Genomic DNA, 13,953 nt, shown 5'->3' on the forward strand with positions numbered 1-13,953 from the left:
GGGCGGCTGGGGGGTCTCCGCGGGGCGGCCGGGGTCTCCGCGCGGCGGGGCGGCCTCAGCTCAGCGCGCAGCGTTCGCGCCGGCTCAGCTGGCGGCTCAGCTTGCGGCGCCGCTGCTCCAGGCCGCGCTCCAAGCGCTCGTCCTCCTCCAGGGCGCTGGGTGGGCGGAAGGGTCCGAGTCAGCCCCGCGCCCGCCCCAGCGGGCCCCAGCGGGCCCCAGCGGGCCCCAGCCCGCCCGCGCCTGCCCCGCGCCCGCCCCAGCCCGCCCCCACTCACATCCGCTCCTTGTGGTCCAGGTTCCGGACCAGCTCGTCGCGCTGGTTCACCAGCGACACCAGCTCCTCCAGCAGCAGCTGCTCCCGGTGCTGCTGCGCCGCGGTCTTCTGCCAGTCTGAGCGCGGTGGAGGCTGCGGGTCAGCTCGGGGGTCCCCGCCTGGGCCCCATCCTGCCTCCCGCCCCGCCCGGGCCCCCGTCTCCCACCTTCTGTGGCCAGCATGGCGCGCAGCTCCCGGCTCAGCAGCTCGAACCTCCGCTCCAAGTCCTGCTCCTCAATGCTGGGAGGCGAGGGGTGCTGGGTCAGGGAGGGGCGCCCAGCGTCCTGGCCACTCGCAGACCCCATCAGCTTCCGTGGCAGGCGGGCACCTGACCGCAGTCCAGTGGCCTCCGACTGCTGGGTGTTTGTGCTGTCTGCCCCCTTCCCACCCTGCTTTAAAATTTCCTATTTGAAAGGCACAGTGGTAGAGAAAGACCTAGAATCTTCCATGTCCTGGTTCATCCTCCAAGTGGCTGCAATGGCCAGGACCCAGGAACTCTGCTCCCATCTCCTATGTGGGCGGCCGGGGCCCAGGCACTTGGGCCGTCTTCTGCTGCCTTCCCAGGAGGGTCCGTAAGGAGCCGATGGGGAATGGGACGCTCCGCCCGGCACCGCACCGCGGCTCCAAGTATTCACTCTTGAAAGGCAGGGACCCGAGAGGGAGGACGTGGGCTCTTTCCTCGAGTGGCCCCACGGCAGAGCCCCTCGAAGGCACCGGGTCAGATGGCAGGACTCAGCCCTATGCTTCCTGGGCCGTGTTTGCTGTGGGCTTTGGTTGTTGCCTTTGTAAAAACGCTGCTAGGTTAAGAGGTATACCCTGGGGCCAGCGCTGTGGCCTATCGGGTAAAGCCGCTCCTTGCAGTGCCGGCATCCCATGCGGGTGCTGGTTTCAGTCCCGGCAGCGCCGGCATCCCATATGGGTGCTGGTTCAAGTCCCGGCTGCTCCATTTCTGATCCAGCTCTCTGCTAATGTGCCTAGGAAAGCAGTGGAAGATGGCCCAAGTGCTTGGACCCCTGCACCCGCGTGGGAGACCCAGAAGAAGCTCCTGGCTCCTGGCTTCGGATCGGCACAGCTCTGGCTGTTGTGCCAATTGGGGAGTGAACCAGTGGATGGAAGACCTCTCTCTCTGTCTCTGCCTCTCTGTAACTCTGCCTTTCAAATAAATGATTTTTTAAAAATCAGTGAGGTTAATCCGAGTTGAGCAATGAGTTTTCAAAAGCGCTTTGCGGGGCGAGGCGGACGACTCCGTCCACGCCCCCCCACTCACAGCAGCTGCAGCTGGTCCTGCCGCCGGATGAGCGCGTTCTTCTTGTTGACCAGGGTGAACCACTCCTGGATCAGCATCTCCTCCTGCAGCCTGTCGGCACCTGAGTGAGACCCCGGGTCACGGCGGGGCTCGGGGGGGGGGGGCCTTGGCCGGGGGGAGGGGCCCCACGCCGCCCCACCTGACTCCATGAGGCTCCGCAGCCGTGTCTCCACCTCGGCCGCCCGCCCGTCTATCTGCCTTTGCTCCTGCTCCAGGGCCTGCAGCTCGGCGCACACGTACTGACTGGTGTCCTGGAACCTTTGCTGGGAGGGAGAGGAGGGGCAGGCCAGGGCGGGCTCCACCAGAGCCCTGCCCGGGAAGTGCCCATCCATCAACTCCCCCCAGCCCTGCTTACCAGCCCGGCCTCCTCCCCTGGGCTTGGGGGTGTCTCCTCCTGCGGGGGGCTCCCACCTGCAGAGAGACAGGCTGAGGCACCCCAGGCAGCAGCTGCCCCCAGCCCAGGCTGTGTGAGCAGCCGGAAGGGAGTCCAGTCACAACTCTTACCCCCATGCCCACCAATGCGAAACTACTTACCAGGGGGCTGCTGGGGGGCTGGGGCCGGGGCTGGAGCTACTGGTGAGCTAGGGGCAGTGCTGGGGTCAGGGCTCAGGACTTCCTGTGGAAGAAAGGGCCAGTGAGGGGGTTAGTGGGTTAAGCCTCTGCCTACAGTGCTGGCATCCCTTAGGGCCGCCAGTTTGAGTCCCGGCTGCTCCACTTCCGATCCATCTCTCTGCTATGGCCTGGGAAAGCAGTGGAGGATGGTCCAAGTGCTTGGGCCCCTGCACCCGCATGGGAGACGCAGGAGAAGCTCCTGGCCAGTGGCTTTGGCTTGGAGTGAACCAGCAGACGAAAGATCTGTCTGTCTCTCCCTCTCTCTCTATAACTCTGCCCTTCAGATAAATAAATAAATCTTTTAAAAAAGAAAGGGCTGGTGAGAGCTGAGTGAGTCCCCAGTAGCGCTGGCCTGGAAGGGTGAGGTCCTCATCCCAGGCCCCGCCCACCCAGCGGCCTCTCCAGTCCCCGGCACAGAGCCCAACCCCCCTCCCATCCAGGGGCCATGAGTCCCCAAGCAAACGCCAGGCCTCCCTCCGGGCCCTGAGCTTGGGCCAGGCTGGGGACTCCGGCCTCACAGCGTGGGAGCCCGTGGGGAAACGCTGGGAGGGCTCAGGGAGCCTCAGCCCACTACGGAGCTTCTCGGGCGGCCTCTGTCCTGCCTGCTGGTCCTGGCATCTCCGCCACGGCCGGGGCCCCACGTGGTGACACAGCTGCCCCAGGCCATCCTGGGTGCACTTCCACCTCCCAGCCTGATCCCCTCCCACACCCACAGGCTGCTGTGCTGTAATCACAACGCGCAGGACCCCCGGATTCCAGCCGGGAAGGGCAGGGCTGACCCCGGATGCGTTCTGCCCAGTCTTGCTGGGGGTGGGGGCTGCGCTCAGCTCGGCGCACGGCCCGGCCACCCATCTGGATCACAGGTCGAGGAAGAAGGGGTTGAACCACCCCACCATCCTCCCCAGCCTTCCTGTCTCTGAGAGCTACCCTAGGCACCCCGGCTCAGGTGCCACCCTCCACTCGCCAGGGCCACCAGTCCTGGGACTCTCTCCACGGGCGCGCCCAGCCCCCAGCCTTGCTGCCTGGCCTACTGGCCCCTTCCGGTCTCCACTGCCTACCCCCGGATCCCCACGTGGACACCGCCCTGTGGCCACAGTGATGGGACTTTCAGTTCCCTAAAGAGTTGGCCTCCACCGTTGCAGCCCAGCAGAGCCCCGCCTCCTCCAGAGGCCACTTCCGGCTCCCACGCCTCCGTCCACGCCCTCCCTGACCTTGAAGGCCCCCCTGAAGCCTGCCCTGAGCCCCAGGCAGGGCAGGTGCTGTCCCCGTCAGCCTCCCCGATCCCAGCTGGGATCTCCCCACCCCACTGTGCCTGCCGGTCCTGCGTGGCTCCCCGATCAGAGATCAGAGTCTGGATTGGGCTGGGCTGGCCCAGGAGGCACGCGACTCAGGAACCATCATTCACATCTACGGAGTGTCTGCGGCGGGCGCTGGAACATTTCCCTGGACCAACACTGCCACCCCCACGTCGACCATGAAGCTCAGAGAAAGGGAGGAGATTCCAAGAGGGCCTGGCCTGCGGCTGTCTGAGCCAGATGTTTGTTCCCCAGCTTGGGGACCCACTGGCTCCTGCTTCCATCCCTGCGTGTACCATGGGAGAAGTCCCAGCCCTGAGCGGCACCTTGCGGGGTGCAGCGGGGCACACAGCTGCCCCGGGACAGCGGCCTGCACTGGTCATCGTGCAGAGCTGTCGTACCTCTGTCCCTCATCTTCAGGAACAGTTAGGTTAAGTGGCTCATCCAGGGTCACCCGGCCAGGCAACAGAGCCGGGTCCAGCAGAGGGCGCCAACCGGGGCCCAGGCTCAGGACTGCACCCGCGTCACTGGAGCCGGCGCAGTGCGACATCCCATATGGGTGCCCGCTCAGGTCCCAGCTACGCTACTTCTGATCCAGCTCCCTGCTAATGCACCTGGGAAAGCAGCGGGTGACGGCCTGAGTGCCTGGGCCCCTGACCCACGTGGGAGACGCAGAAGAAGCTCCTGGCTCCTGGCTTTGGCCTGGCCCAGTTCCGCCTATTGAGGCCATTTGGGGAGTGAACCAGCAGATGGAAGATCTCTCTCTCCCCTCTCTCTATATCTCTGTCTTTAAATAAATAAATTTCAGGGAGCCAGCACTGTAGCTTAGTAGGCTAGGCCTACGCCTGTGGTGCCAGAACCGCATATGGGCGCTGGGTCGAGTCCCGGCTGCTCCACTTCTGATCCAGCTCTCTGCTTATGTGTGGGAGACCTGGAGGGAGCTGCTGGCCCCTGGCTTCAGATCAGCCCAGCTCCGGCTGTTGTGGCCATTTGGAGGAGTGAACCAGTGGATGGAAGACCTTTCTCTCAGTCTCCCTCTATCTGTCTCTAACTCTTATCTCTCAAACAAGTAAATAAATCTTTGGGGAAAAGAATGAAGGCATCACCAGGGAGGGTGACAAGGACCGGCCAGCAGTACGGACAGGGCTCAAGGCTCAGGGCAGACTGGGGCAGGAAGCAGAGAGACCTTACCCGGCCCTGATGGGATCCCAGTGCTTCCCGTGTCTGGCCCAGACCCCTCCCGTAGGGCCCCTCTCCAGGACGCCCTGCCGGGCCACCTGCTCTTCTGCTGGGGTTGCTCCAGCCCCGCCCTAATGCCAGGGTCCCTGAGTTCATGCCACCTGCTCCCCAGGGCACGGCCAGACCAACCGCCTCCGCACGCAGGCATGGGGCTTGGGGCCGCCCCGAGGACACATCTCCTCCAGCCCCTGGGTCAAATATTTCCGTGGGGCAAGAGCGAGAGGAGGGCCTGGCTAGAGAGAACCAGATGTTGGACGCCGGCCCAGGAGCGCAGCAGAGCCTCCCCTTAAAGAGCCCCCGACGGCCCGCGGGTCCCTGAGGGTCCCTGGGGGAGCCCTGCACCTTCTTGCCGCTACATTTCCGTGGGCGCAGGTTCCTCTCCACTTGAACCGCCCCTCCCATTCTCCACCTGGAAACTACCTGCCCACCTCCTCCGCGGGCTCAGAGGGCTGCTGCCGCTTCTAGAAAGCCGTTCCCGATGCATCGCCTCCCTCCCTTCAAACGCCGGGGCCACCCCTGGCAGCCAAAGGCGGGGAGCAGCCTTGGCAGGGCCGCCCCTGCTGCAGGGGAAAGTGTGGCCTGCTCTCCCCCGGGGCCGGCTCCCCTCCAGGACACCCTGACACACCGACCTGAGCCTGCAGGGCTCCAATCTCCCGCCAAGAGGAGACTGGTGTCCAGCCACTGGGGCTACAGATCCAAGCCCGAGGATTTTGCGGGTGGGCCCTGGGGAGCCCCTGGAGTATAGAAACCCTGCCCCAGCCCGGGGGCGGAGGCTGCTGCCCCACCCGCTACCCCCTGCCACCTGCTCACGGTCCTCACAGCGGTACCCTGGGTGCCGACCCCGAGCCTGCTGGAAACTGCCTGCCACTGCCCGCGATTCCCCACAGGGAGCGCCGAGCGCCCACCAGCCTCAGCCCCCGCCTCCGGGGACCCCGCGCGCCGCTGCGGGGCGGGGCGGGACACTCACCGCGGGCGCTGCCCCCGAGTCCGGGTCGTCCACCGAGAAAGAGCTGCTGTTCCTTAGCCGCGAGCGCCTCTTCTTCAGCAGGTCGGCGTCGCGCACGTGCGAGAAGGAGCCGTGCGCGCGCGGCGGGGGCACCGGCCCGGCCTCCCCGCAGACGGACGGCCGCCGCAGCCTCACGCCGCCCGGCGCCCCGGCTCCGGGGCCATCGGTCGCGGCCTCCGCAGGTCGCGCGTCCCGGGCGGCCTCGGCGGCCAGGCCGTCCCTGGAGGTGCAGCCCGCGTCTGCGGCCCTGGGGGCCGCCCCGGGAGTGGCCCCGTTCTCGGCCTCCTTGGGCTCCCTGGGCGCCTCGGCCCCGCGCTCCCGCAGCCGCTGCGCCAGGCCCCCCGCGTCCAGGGCGTCGGGCGGGCTTGGCGGCGCGCTGCCCACGCGGTACGTGCCCGCGCCGCCGCCGCCCTCCAGCTGCACCAGCTGCAGCTCCTGGCCCGTGCAGAAGGCGCGGATCTGGCACAGGTAGGTCATGACGATGAGCTTGTCTGGCACCGACAGCAGCACCATGTCCGCCGGCTCCAGCAGCCGCGACACGCCCAGCGCCGCGAAGCCATCGAAGGCCTGGGAAGGGGTCAGCGGCTGAGGCCGGGACCCGGGGGCCCCTTGCGGAGTGGGGGGGGTCCCTGCCCTCCATCACCTAGCAACGGCACACCACCCCCCACCAAAGGGAAGCATGCTTGAATAACACCAAAACCAAGCTAAGGAGAACGCACAACTCGCTCCGACATGTAGGGGCGGCTCACCTGCTTGTTGTTCTGCTTGATGTTAAGCGGGTCCAGGGCCGCGTAGTCGCTGCGGGGAGAGCCCGGGTCAGAGGCCGCCGGCTCTGCCCTCCCGGCCGCCGGCCCGCCCCACCCCCGCCGGCCTCTCACATCTTGTCCGGGTGGAAGTGGTGCAGGAGGGCACAGAAAGCTAAGCCGTTCCGCCAGGAGGTGGTGAAGTTGGTGATGCGGACCCCGCGGTAGCCGGCGGTGACTTCCCGGCACCACTCCAACAGGGACTGGCTGGAGCTGACCAGGGCAGGCGGTGCCTGGGAACACAGCGCGGGGGGCTGAGGGGGTGGGCACCCCGGACCTGTGCCCTCTGCCCCTCGGGGATGCTCAGGCCTGGCACAAAACAGCCGCAGTTCTGAGTTTGCCGGGGTCATCGGGGGCCACTGGCTGAAGGGTTCCTAGCCCCAGGCAAGGCCAGAGGTCAAAGGTCAGCCCAGAAAATCAGCTTAGGGTGTCCAGCTCCATGCGGCCCAGGGAAGCCGGGGTGGGGGAGCCAGGGCATCCTGAGAGGAGGGGTGCAGGGGCTCCGGGAAGCCGAGCCCCCCATCCACCCCTCCTGGTCCACCAGGTGGGTCCATGCAGAGCCGCCGCTCGCTCAGCCCCAGGTTAGCGGAAAGCAGCAGACTGGGCCTTCGGCGGCCCCCATCCCTACCTGGCTGCCCGGCAGCCTCCCGTCCTCTTCCGGTTCCTCTGGGGAGGGGGCCCCTGAGGGCCCGGGCACTGCAGCCCCTGCCCCGCTGGCCTCTGGGGGGCTGCCCTCCGCTGCCTCCTCCTCCTCCGTTCCCAAGACCCCAGCCTCTGCTCCCTGGGCCTCAGAAACACATTTGTTCGCTGCAGAGTCGGCCTCCGCCCCCGGGGCCCCCGTCTCGCCCTGCGGGCCTCCTGAAATCCGGGCTGCTGCCTCCCGAGGCCCTGCCGCTCTCTGCGGAGCGCCTGAGGCCCCCAGCGCCTCGTGTCCAGGGGTCCCCCCGGCCGCAGTCTCTTCCCGCAGAGGCTCGGCCTCAGAAACTGCGCTTCCCGTCTGCCGGCTCCTTGGTTCTCCTGCCGTCCCAGCCTCCGGCCCCGGGGCCCCTGCAGCCCCCACCTCTGTCTCCCAGCGCCCTGCTGACCCGGGGCCCGGGGAGCCACCCGCCGCCGGCTGCTCGGATTCTCTCGTCCTGGCTTCTACCCTCAGAGCCCCTGGGTCCCCAGATGCTGTCCCCTGGGCTCCCAACACCTCGGCCTCTGCCATCCTAGCTTCTTCTCTCCCTGGAACCCCCGAACCTTCAGCGGCTACCTCCTGGGTCCCCAGCGTCTCAGCCTCTGCACCCCCAGCCTCTGTCTCTAGTGTCCTGGGGGCCCCCACCTCGGCCTCCTGGGCCCCCAGCACCTCGGCCTCTGCCATCCTAGCTTCTTCTCTCCCTGGAACCCCAGAACCTTCAGCGGCTACCTCCTGGGTCCCCAGCGTCTCAGCCTCTGCACCCCCAGCCTCTGTCTCCTTGCTCTCCAATACCCCGGCCCCCAGCACCCTGGCCTCTGTTCCTGCTGTTCCTGGGACCCCAACTTCTGCCTCCTGGGCCCCCAGTACCTCAGATTCTGCTATTGCAGTTTCTACTCCCAGGGCCCCTGAATCCCCAGATGCTGTCTTCTGGGTCCCCAGTATCTCAGCTTCTGCACCCCCAGCCTCTGTCTCTGGTGTCCTGGGGGCCCCCACCTCTGCCTCCTGGGCCCCCAATACCTCAACCTCTGCCACCTTAGCTTCTCTCCCTGGAACCCCCGAACCTTCAGAGGCTACCTCCTGGGTCCCCAGCGTCTCAGCCTCTGCACCCCCAGCCTCTGTCTCTGGTGTCCTGGGGGCCCCCATCATCTCAGCCTCTGCCCTCAGTGCCCCTGAACCCCCAGATATCTCCTGGGTCCCCAGTATCTCAGCTTCTGCACCCCCAGCCTCTGTCTCTGGTGTCCTGGGGGCCCCCACCTCTGCCTCCTGGGCCCCCAATACCTCAACCTCTGCCACCTTAGCTTCTCTCCCTGGAACCCCCGAACCTTCAGAGGCTACCTCCTGGGCCCCCATCATCTCAGCCTCTGCCCTCAGTGCCCCTGAACCCCCAGACATCTCCTGGGTCGCCAGCGTCTCAGCCTCTGCCATCGGAGTCTCCGTCCCCACCACTCCCGAAGCCCCAGCCTCTGTCCCCTGGCTCTCCAACACCTCGGCCAGCACCCCGGCTTCTGCCCCTGGAGCCCCCACGTCTGCGTCCTGGGCCTCCGAGACCTCAACTTCTGCTCTCCTAGCCTCTGTCCCTGGGAACGCTGACCCCCCCACTTCCGTCTCCCGGGTCCCCTGTACCTCCCACTCTGCCACCCCAGTCTCTGTTCCTAGGGCCCTTGGCTCCCCAGCGTCTGTGTCCCAGACCCCCTGGTCACCTGGTGATGGGGCCCTTGGGCACCTGCTCACCTGGGGGCTGGTGCTCGCAGCTCCAGTGGGGGGGCCCTGCTCCGGGCCTGTGCTCCCAACACCGGGGGCTCCACCCCTCCCCTCTGTGCCCGCACTCTCCTGGCCTGCAGTGTCCCTGGCCCAGCTGAGGTCATTCAGATGCCCTGAGTGCCCCCGAGGCTCTGCTGGGGACGCCTCATCCCCGGTCCTGACCCCCATCCTCCCCTGAGAGACCCTTGGAGGAGCCTCAGGCGTCGCCCCTGTAGCCCCTGGTCCCTTAGCGCCCCGTCTCTCCTTCGGCCTCTGCGCAACATCCCCTTGACTAACCTCTGAACTGTCTTCAGCCTCCACAGCACTGAGCCCTGACCTAGTGTTTGCTTCTGCGACTTCCGACCCACAATCGGTGCCCACCCCACTAACCTCTGGCCTGTCCCCAGTGTCCCCTTCTGCAACCTCGGGGTTCTGTCCTCCCCGGCAGTCCCCGGAGCCTCCGTCCTCAACAACTGGAGGATGTCCCAGGCTGCCCCCCTGGGCCTCTGCCCCTGCCTCAGGGCTCGCCGGGGCCTGGGTCTCCCGGGAAGAGCCCGTTCCCGCTGGGGGAGCTCCTGCATCCAGCCCTGGAGTGACTGCGGGGCGGGGGGTGTCGGAGCCCTTCCGGAGCCGAGGGGCTGGGGTGGGGGCCGGGCCCTGGCCTGGCTGCCTTGAGGACCTGCGGAGAGAGCAAGAGGCAGTGTTGGGGTCCCACGGTGCCCACCCAGCTCCACCCCCACCTTCAGTGCCAGCCCTGGGCGGGGACGCGCAGCTCCCAACACGGGCAGGGGCGGGGGTAGACTGCTTCCAGAGCTCACCTCATCTCTGGTGGGGTTTCCGGGGGCCTGGGGGCCTCACACCCCACGGGGCCCCCTGGTCTGGTAGCAGGTTCTGGCCCCTGGCCCCGGGAGGCCCTGGCCGGGGGCGCAGGGACACTCACAGGGACTGGGCTGGATTCCTCAGCGCTGGGAGGGCTGGCGGCTGGGGAGGAAGGGAGGTGGCCCTGAGGCCTAGGCCGGAGACCAGGGTCCAGCCTCCCCCCCCACCCCACGCCAGCCTGGGCCTCACCTGCCTGCCGCAGCCTCACTTGGCCCTCCTCTCCCTCCTCAGAAAGGGCCTTGAGCTCCCTGGAGGGCCCTGGGTGGGCGTGGGGCACAGTCAGCCAGGGCCGGGTCCTGGCAGGTCCACCCCCCCCACACACTGGAGGGCAGGGCCTACCTGGGAAGCGCCCTGGCCTCGGGACACCGGCCCGGCCTGGGGGCAGAGACAGGCCCATGGGTGCAGAGAGAAGGGGGAGGGAGAGAGAGAGAGAGAGAGAGAGAGCCAGCATGGCAGACAGAGCAGGAGGGAAGGCGAGGACGCCATGGGGGCCCTGAGGGCCGCGGCAAGGGAGGAGACTGGGCCGCGGCCCACTCTGGCCTTACCACCCACCTGCCGCAGCCAGGGTTGGGACTGCGCAGGCACCTGCTGGGGGTCAGAGGGCCAGGGCCAGGGGAGGCCTCAGGAACCCATCCCCTAAGGACCCCAGGGGCAGGGGCCAGGCTGGGACAGTCAGGGCCACGCGGCGGAGACTGCCCGGCCCTGCCCCACCCGCCCTGGGCCCAGACCCTGAGCCCACCTGGCTGGAGGCCTCGTGCCCGGGCCTCGGGGGCAGCTGGGCCGCTGGCCTCGTCCCCGTCGCTCTCAGCGAAGTCGTCCAGGTTGCCCACGTCACAAGGCTTCACGCTCATGAGGCTCGCGAGACTCTGCATGTCGTCATCCCTGGGGGTCGGGTGTCAGGGGTGAGGGCTGGGGTCAGAGGTCGCAGGCCAGGGCCAGGGCGGGTGGGTGAGCACTCACGTGGCGCGGCCCTCCCGCAGCAGGACCCCCGAGAGGGTGAGGCTCAGCTCGGCCTGCACCACCTTCACCGACTTGGGCTTCAGCCGCAGCCGCAGGGGAACCTGGACAGGCACAGGCCCTGCGTGGCGGGCCAGGTCCACCTCGGCTGTGGCCAGCACCTTCCGCTGCCCCTTGGACTCCTGGGTGGGGAGGGGCGGGGAGGAGCATCAGTGCTGCCCAGGTTCCCCACCACCACCCGAGACCCCTGGCCCCAGCCCACCTTGGCACTCACATTCTCAATAACAAAGGTCCACTCTTTGGCCTCATACTGGTCCACGTGGGGGTCCTGGGAGGGAGGCCCTGGTGAGCACGGGGCCCAGAGCCTGCGCGGCTGCAGAGGCACCAGCAGGGCCGGCCCCTCCTCTGGGCGCACCCCGGCTTCTGACGCCAGTGTGTTGGGGAAATGCCGCCTCCACCCAGGAGACCTCCCGGGCTGTCACACGGGGCAGCTTCGGCCTCCCCCCCCCCCCCCCCCCCGCCGCGGCGGCCAGAGAGCTAGGAACTCACCCTGTAGAGGGTCACAGAGATGTCCACGTTCTCCGGCACCATCCACACCACGGTGCCTCGGTAGGGGTTCTGAATGCCGGGCTGCCAGCTGTGGGCCTGCGGGGGGGGGGGGGGGGGGGCTGTCAGAGTCCTCCCCTCCCCCGCCCCTCTCCTGGTGTCACACGCCCTCACGTCCTGCCTCAACCCCCTCTTCCTTTCCCTCCTCAGGATTCTCGCCTGCCCCACCCCCACCCCACGCCACGCCCCCAGCCCCACCTTGGAGCAGATGCGTCGGTTCCGCCGGGTCCACACCACCACCAGCTTGTCTGGCTGCCTGGGGAAGATGGCAGGAGGGGGAGGGGGGCTATCAGGCTCCCCAGCTCCCTCGGGGGTTCCCCTATGCCCACGCCCCTCCCCCCAGAGAAGGCCTGGGAGCCCCTTATCTGGGGCCACACGGTGCAGGGTGGGGTTGCTAAGGCAGGGCGGGGTAGGAGGGCAAAGGCCCCTGGCTGGCAGGGACTGGGACACAAAAGGAGGCAGACAGACAGACGGACGGACAGGCAGACTCGGGACAGACCCACCGGCTCGCAAATACCCACCATGGACCCAGCCACCTGGGGGGACAGGGCAGAGCCAAGGTGGGGCAGGGGGACACTGCCAGGTGGGGAGGGCGTCTCCCTGAGGTTGGGGGCGTCAGAGGAGGCTTGATGGGGGAGGGGTGGCCATGGGCAGGGGGCACCGAGCTTCAGTTTCTTGGGGGGAGCGGGGTGGGGGGGTACGTGGCTCCAAGGGCAGGAGGGTTGGAGGTGAGGCCAGAGAGACAAGTCACAGAGGTGCACAGGGAGCCCAGAGCCCCAGCTCAAGACGAGGACGACAGGGGAACCGGAGGCCCAGGAGGTGACATTCCCAGGGGGCTGTGCTGGAGCCGACCCATGGCCAGGCCCGCGGGTGAGGGCCCCTCTGGGTTAGCATCTAACTGCTGCCCGCGAAGGTGTAGAGACCGAGGCAGCACCGAAGAACCCTGCCAGCCACCACCCCCCGCACGCCCACGGGGGTGGGAGCGCTCACACGTGGCCGTGGCCGGGCCAGGAAGCCAGCTCTCCCAGGAACCCCTGAGGCACCCAGCTGCAGGCCACTGCCCAGCAAAGGGCAGCCACTGGGCCTTCCCAGAAAGGGGAAGCGACACGGGGTGCCCAGGAGGGCGGGGCCCCGGCCAGGCGGCCTGACTCAGGCCGGACACGCCCTCCTGGGGGAGCTGCGACCTGGGCAGGGGCAGCTTCCTGGCTTAGGCGCCAGGCTGAGAAGCCCAGGAGGCCCTACCCGGCATCCGTGACTCAGGCCCCGCTGACACTTCCTGGCCCCTGGGCCTGCCCTCCCGGGACCGTGCCAGCGACCCCCGACCTCACGCGGGATGCCGGGGCACAAGCCAGAGGCCAGAAGCCAGGCGCCAGCCTCTCGCGGTGGTACCCCAGCCGGCCCTGGCCTCTCTGGGCCTCCGGTGAGGAGTGCAATGAATGACAAGCTGGCCACAGGTGCCCATGGGACCCCAGCCTCCTGCCCCCACCCCTCCCCTTGGACCCCATGGTCCCTTCCTGCCCCCGGCTCTCCCCCTGGGGAACCTAAATTTAGCCCCTCCTGGCGGGTGAGGCCCCCACAGCTGTGCCCTAATCCAGCCAAGAGAAGCTGACACCAGCCGGCCGTATATTTAGGGTGTGACGCACGGGCCTGGGCAGCCGTGGGTGGAAGCACGAGAAGATGCCCCTGGCCCACGGGCAGTCCAGGCCAGGGCCTGCAGCTCTCCTGAACTGCCCCCCACCCCCACGCCGCAGGCCCCCTCCTCCGGGACCCACAACCCCCCAGGCCCTTGGGCCCCTTTAAGCTGCTCCCGCCTCCTCATCCCTCCTGGTGCTCAGTTTCCCCTTTTAAGGACATTTCCAGCCTCCCTGGCCGGCTCAGGCTCAAGGGGGGGCGGGGGCCTCTGGCACACAGAAGGGCCGGGGAAGAGGGGGCCACAGCTTTGTTCTGAGCTGGACTAGGGCCCTCGGGGTAGCGGTTCTGCCCCCGGCCACCTGCAGATCCAAACTTGCTCCGTGTCCCAAAGCCACCCAGCTCCCTCTCGCTGGCCCAAGACTGCCAGTTCCCTCCTGGGGCCCTGACCACAGCCCACTCCCAGACCCGGCCCCCACCCCCGGGGCTCTGGGGGTCCCACAGCTGCAGGGGCACTTGGGACGCCAGGCCCAAGCCGAGCTGGCCGGCAAGGCTCTCTCAGACCCTCCGGGCAGGGGGGCCCTCGGCCTCCTCCCACTCACCACTTCTTGGTGCACTCCAACACCAGCTCGTGGTAACAGGCCACAAACTGGAACTTGGCAGCCCGCTTGCCCACGCGCTGCAGGCGCTTCCAGACCGAGGTCATGGTCCCCGCCGCCACGCCGTCCACCTCTCAGGTCCGGGGCGACAGCTGGCCCGCGACCGTTGGCCCGGCCCGTGTCCCCATGGCCTCCGGGGCTCGTTCGCGCACTGCCCGCCCCGTCCGTGCCGAGGTGTGCGAGGCTCGAAGCCCGGACGGCGCTCCCAGCCGCGGCCGCTGGGGCCTGCCGGT

General features: G+C 68.1%; 1 protein-coding gene across 8 annotated transcripts; it reads right to left on the reverse strand.

Moving 5' to 3' along the window:
• Positions 1 to 35: 35 nt before the first annotated feature.
• EHBP1L1 (EH domain binding protein 1 like 1) lies at positions 36 to 13,924 on the reverse strand. Of its 8 annotated transcripts, none has more exons than XM_062195842.1 (20): positions 13,664 to 13,924; positions 11,631 to 11,688; positions 11,376 to 11,471; positions 11,101 to 11,154; positions 10,830 to 11,008; positions 10,609 to 10,751; positions 10,059 to 10,127; positions 9,809 to 9,971; positions 9,381 to 9,669; positions 7,203 to 7,355; positions 6,650 to 6,807; positions 6,521 to 6,569; positions 5,733 to 6,338; positions 2,154 to 2,235; positions 1,975 to 2,030; positions 1,759 to 1,882; positions 1,581 to 1,680; positions 480 to 553; positions 276 to 390; positions 36 to 155 (listed from the first exon to the last, which is right to left on the reverse strand). In XM_062195842.1, the coding sequence occupies exons 1-20, from the start codon at positions 13,765 to 13,767 to the stop codon at positions 56 to 58; spliced, it is 2,772 nt and encodes a 923-aa protein (XP_062051826.1). In that variant the 5' UTR covers positions 13,768 to 13,924; the 3' UTR covers positions 36 to 55. The 8 variants fall into 8 exon arrangements, with proteins under 8 accessions (XP_062051826.1, XP_062051825.1, XP_062051829.1 ...); XM_062195841.1 differs by having other exon boundaries at positions 7,203 to 7,361; XM_062195845.1 differs by lacking the exon at positions 9,381 to 9,669 and having other exon boundaries at positions 37 to 155; positions 9,931 to 9,971; positions 13,664 to 13,923.
• Between the last annotated feature and the right edge of the window lie 29 nt (positions 13,925 to 13,953).

This window comes from Lepus europaeus, chromosome 7 (genome assembly GCF_033115175.1).
Source record: "Lepus europaeus isolate LE1 chromosome 7, mLepTim1.pri, whole genome shotgun sequence".
NCBI lineage: Eukaryota > Metazoa > Chordata > Mammalia > Lagomorpha > Leporidae > Lepus > Lepus europaeus.

Excerpts from the sequence above, each read along its gene's own strand:
- EHBP1L1 (XM_062195839.1), bottom strand. The coding sequence starts at position 13,767 with ATGACCTCGGTCTGGAAGCGCCTGCAGCGCGTGGGCAAGCGGGCTGCC. Across the intron at positions 11,009-11,100 it reads GGACCTTTGTTATTGAGAAT|GAGTCCAAGGGGCAGCGGAA; the intron begins GTGAGTGCCAAG and ends CTCCCCACCCAG. Across the intron at positions 9,670-9,808 it reads GAAACCCCACCAGAGATGAG|GTCCTCAAGGCAGCCAGGCC; the intron begins GTGAGCTCTGGA and ends CTCTCTCCGCAG.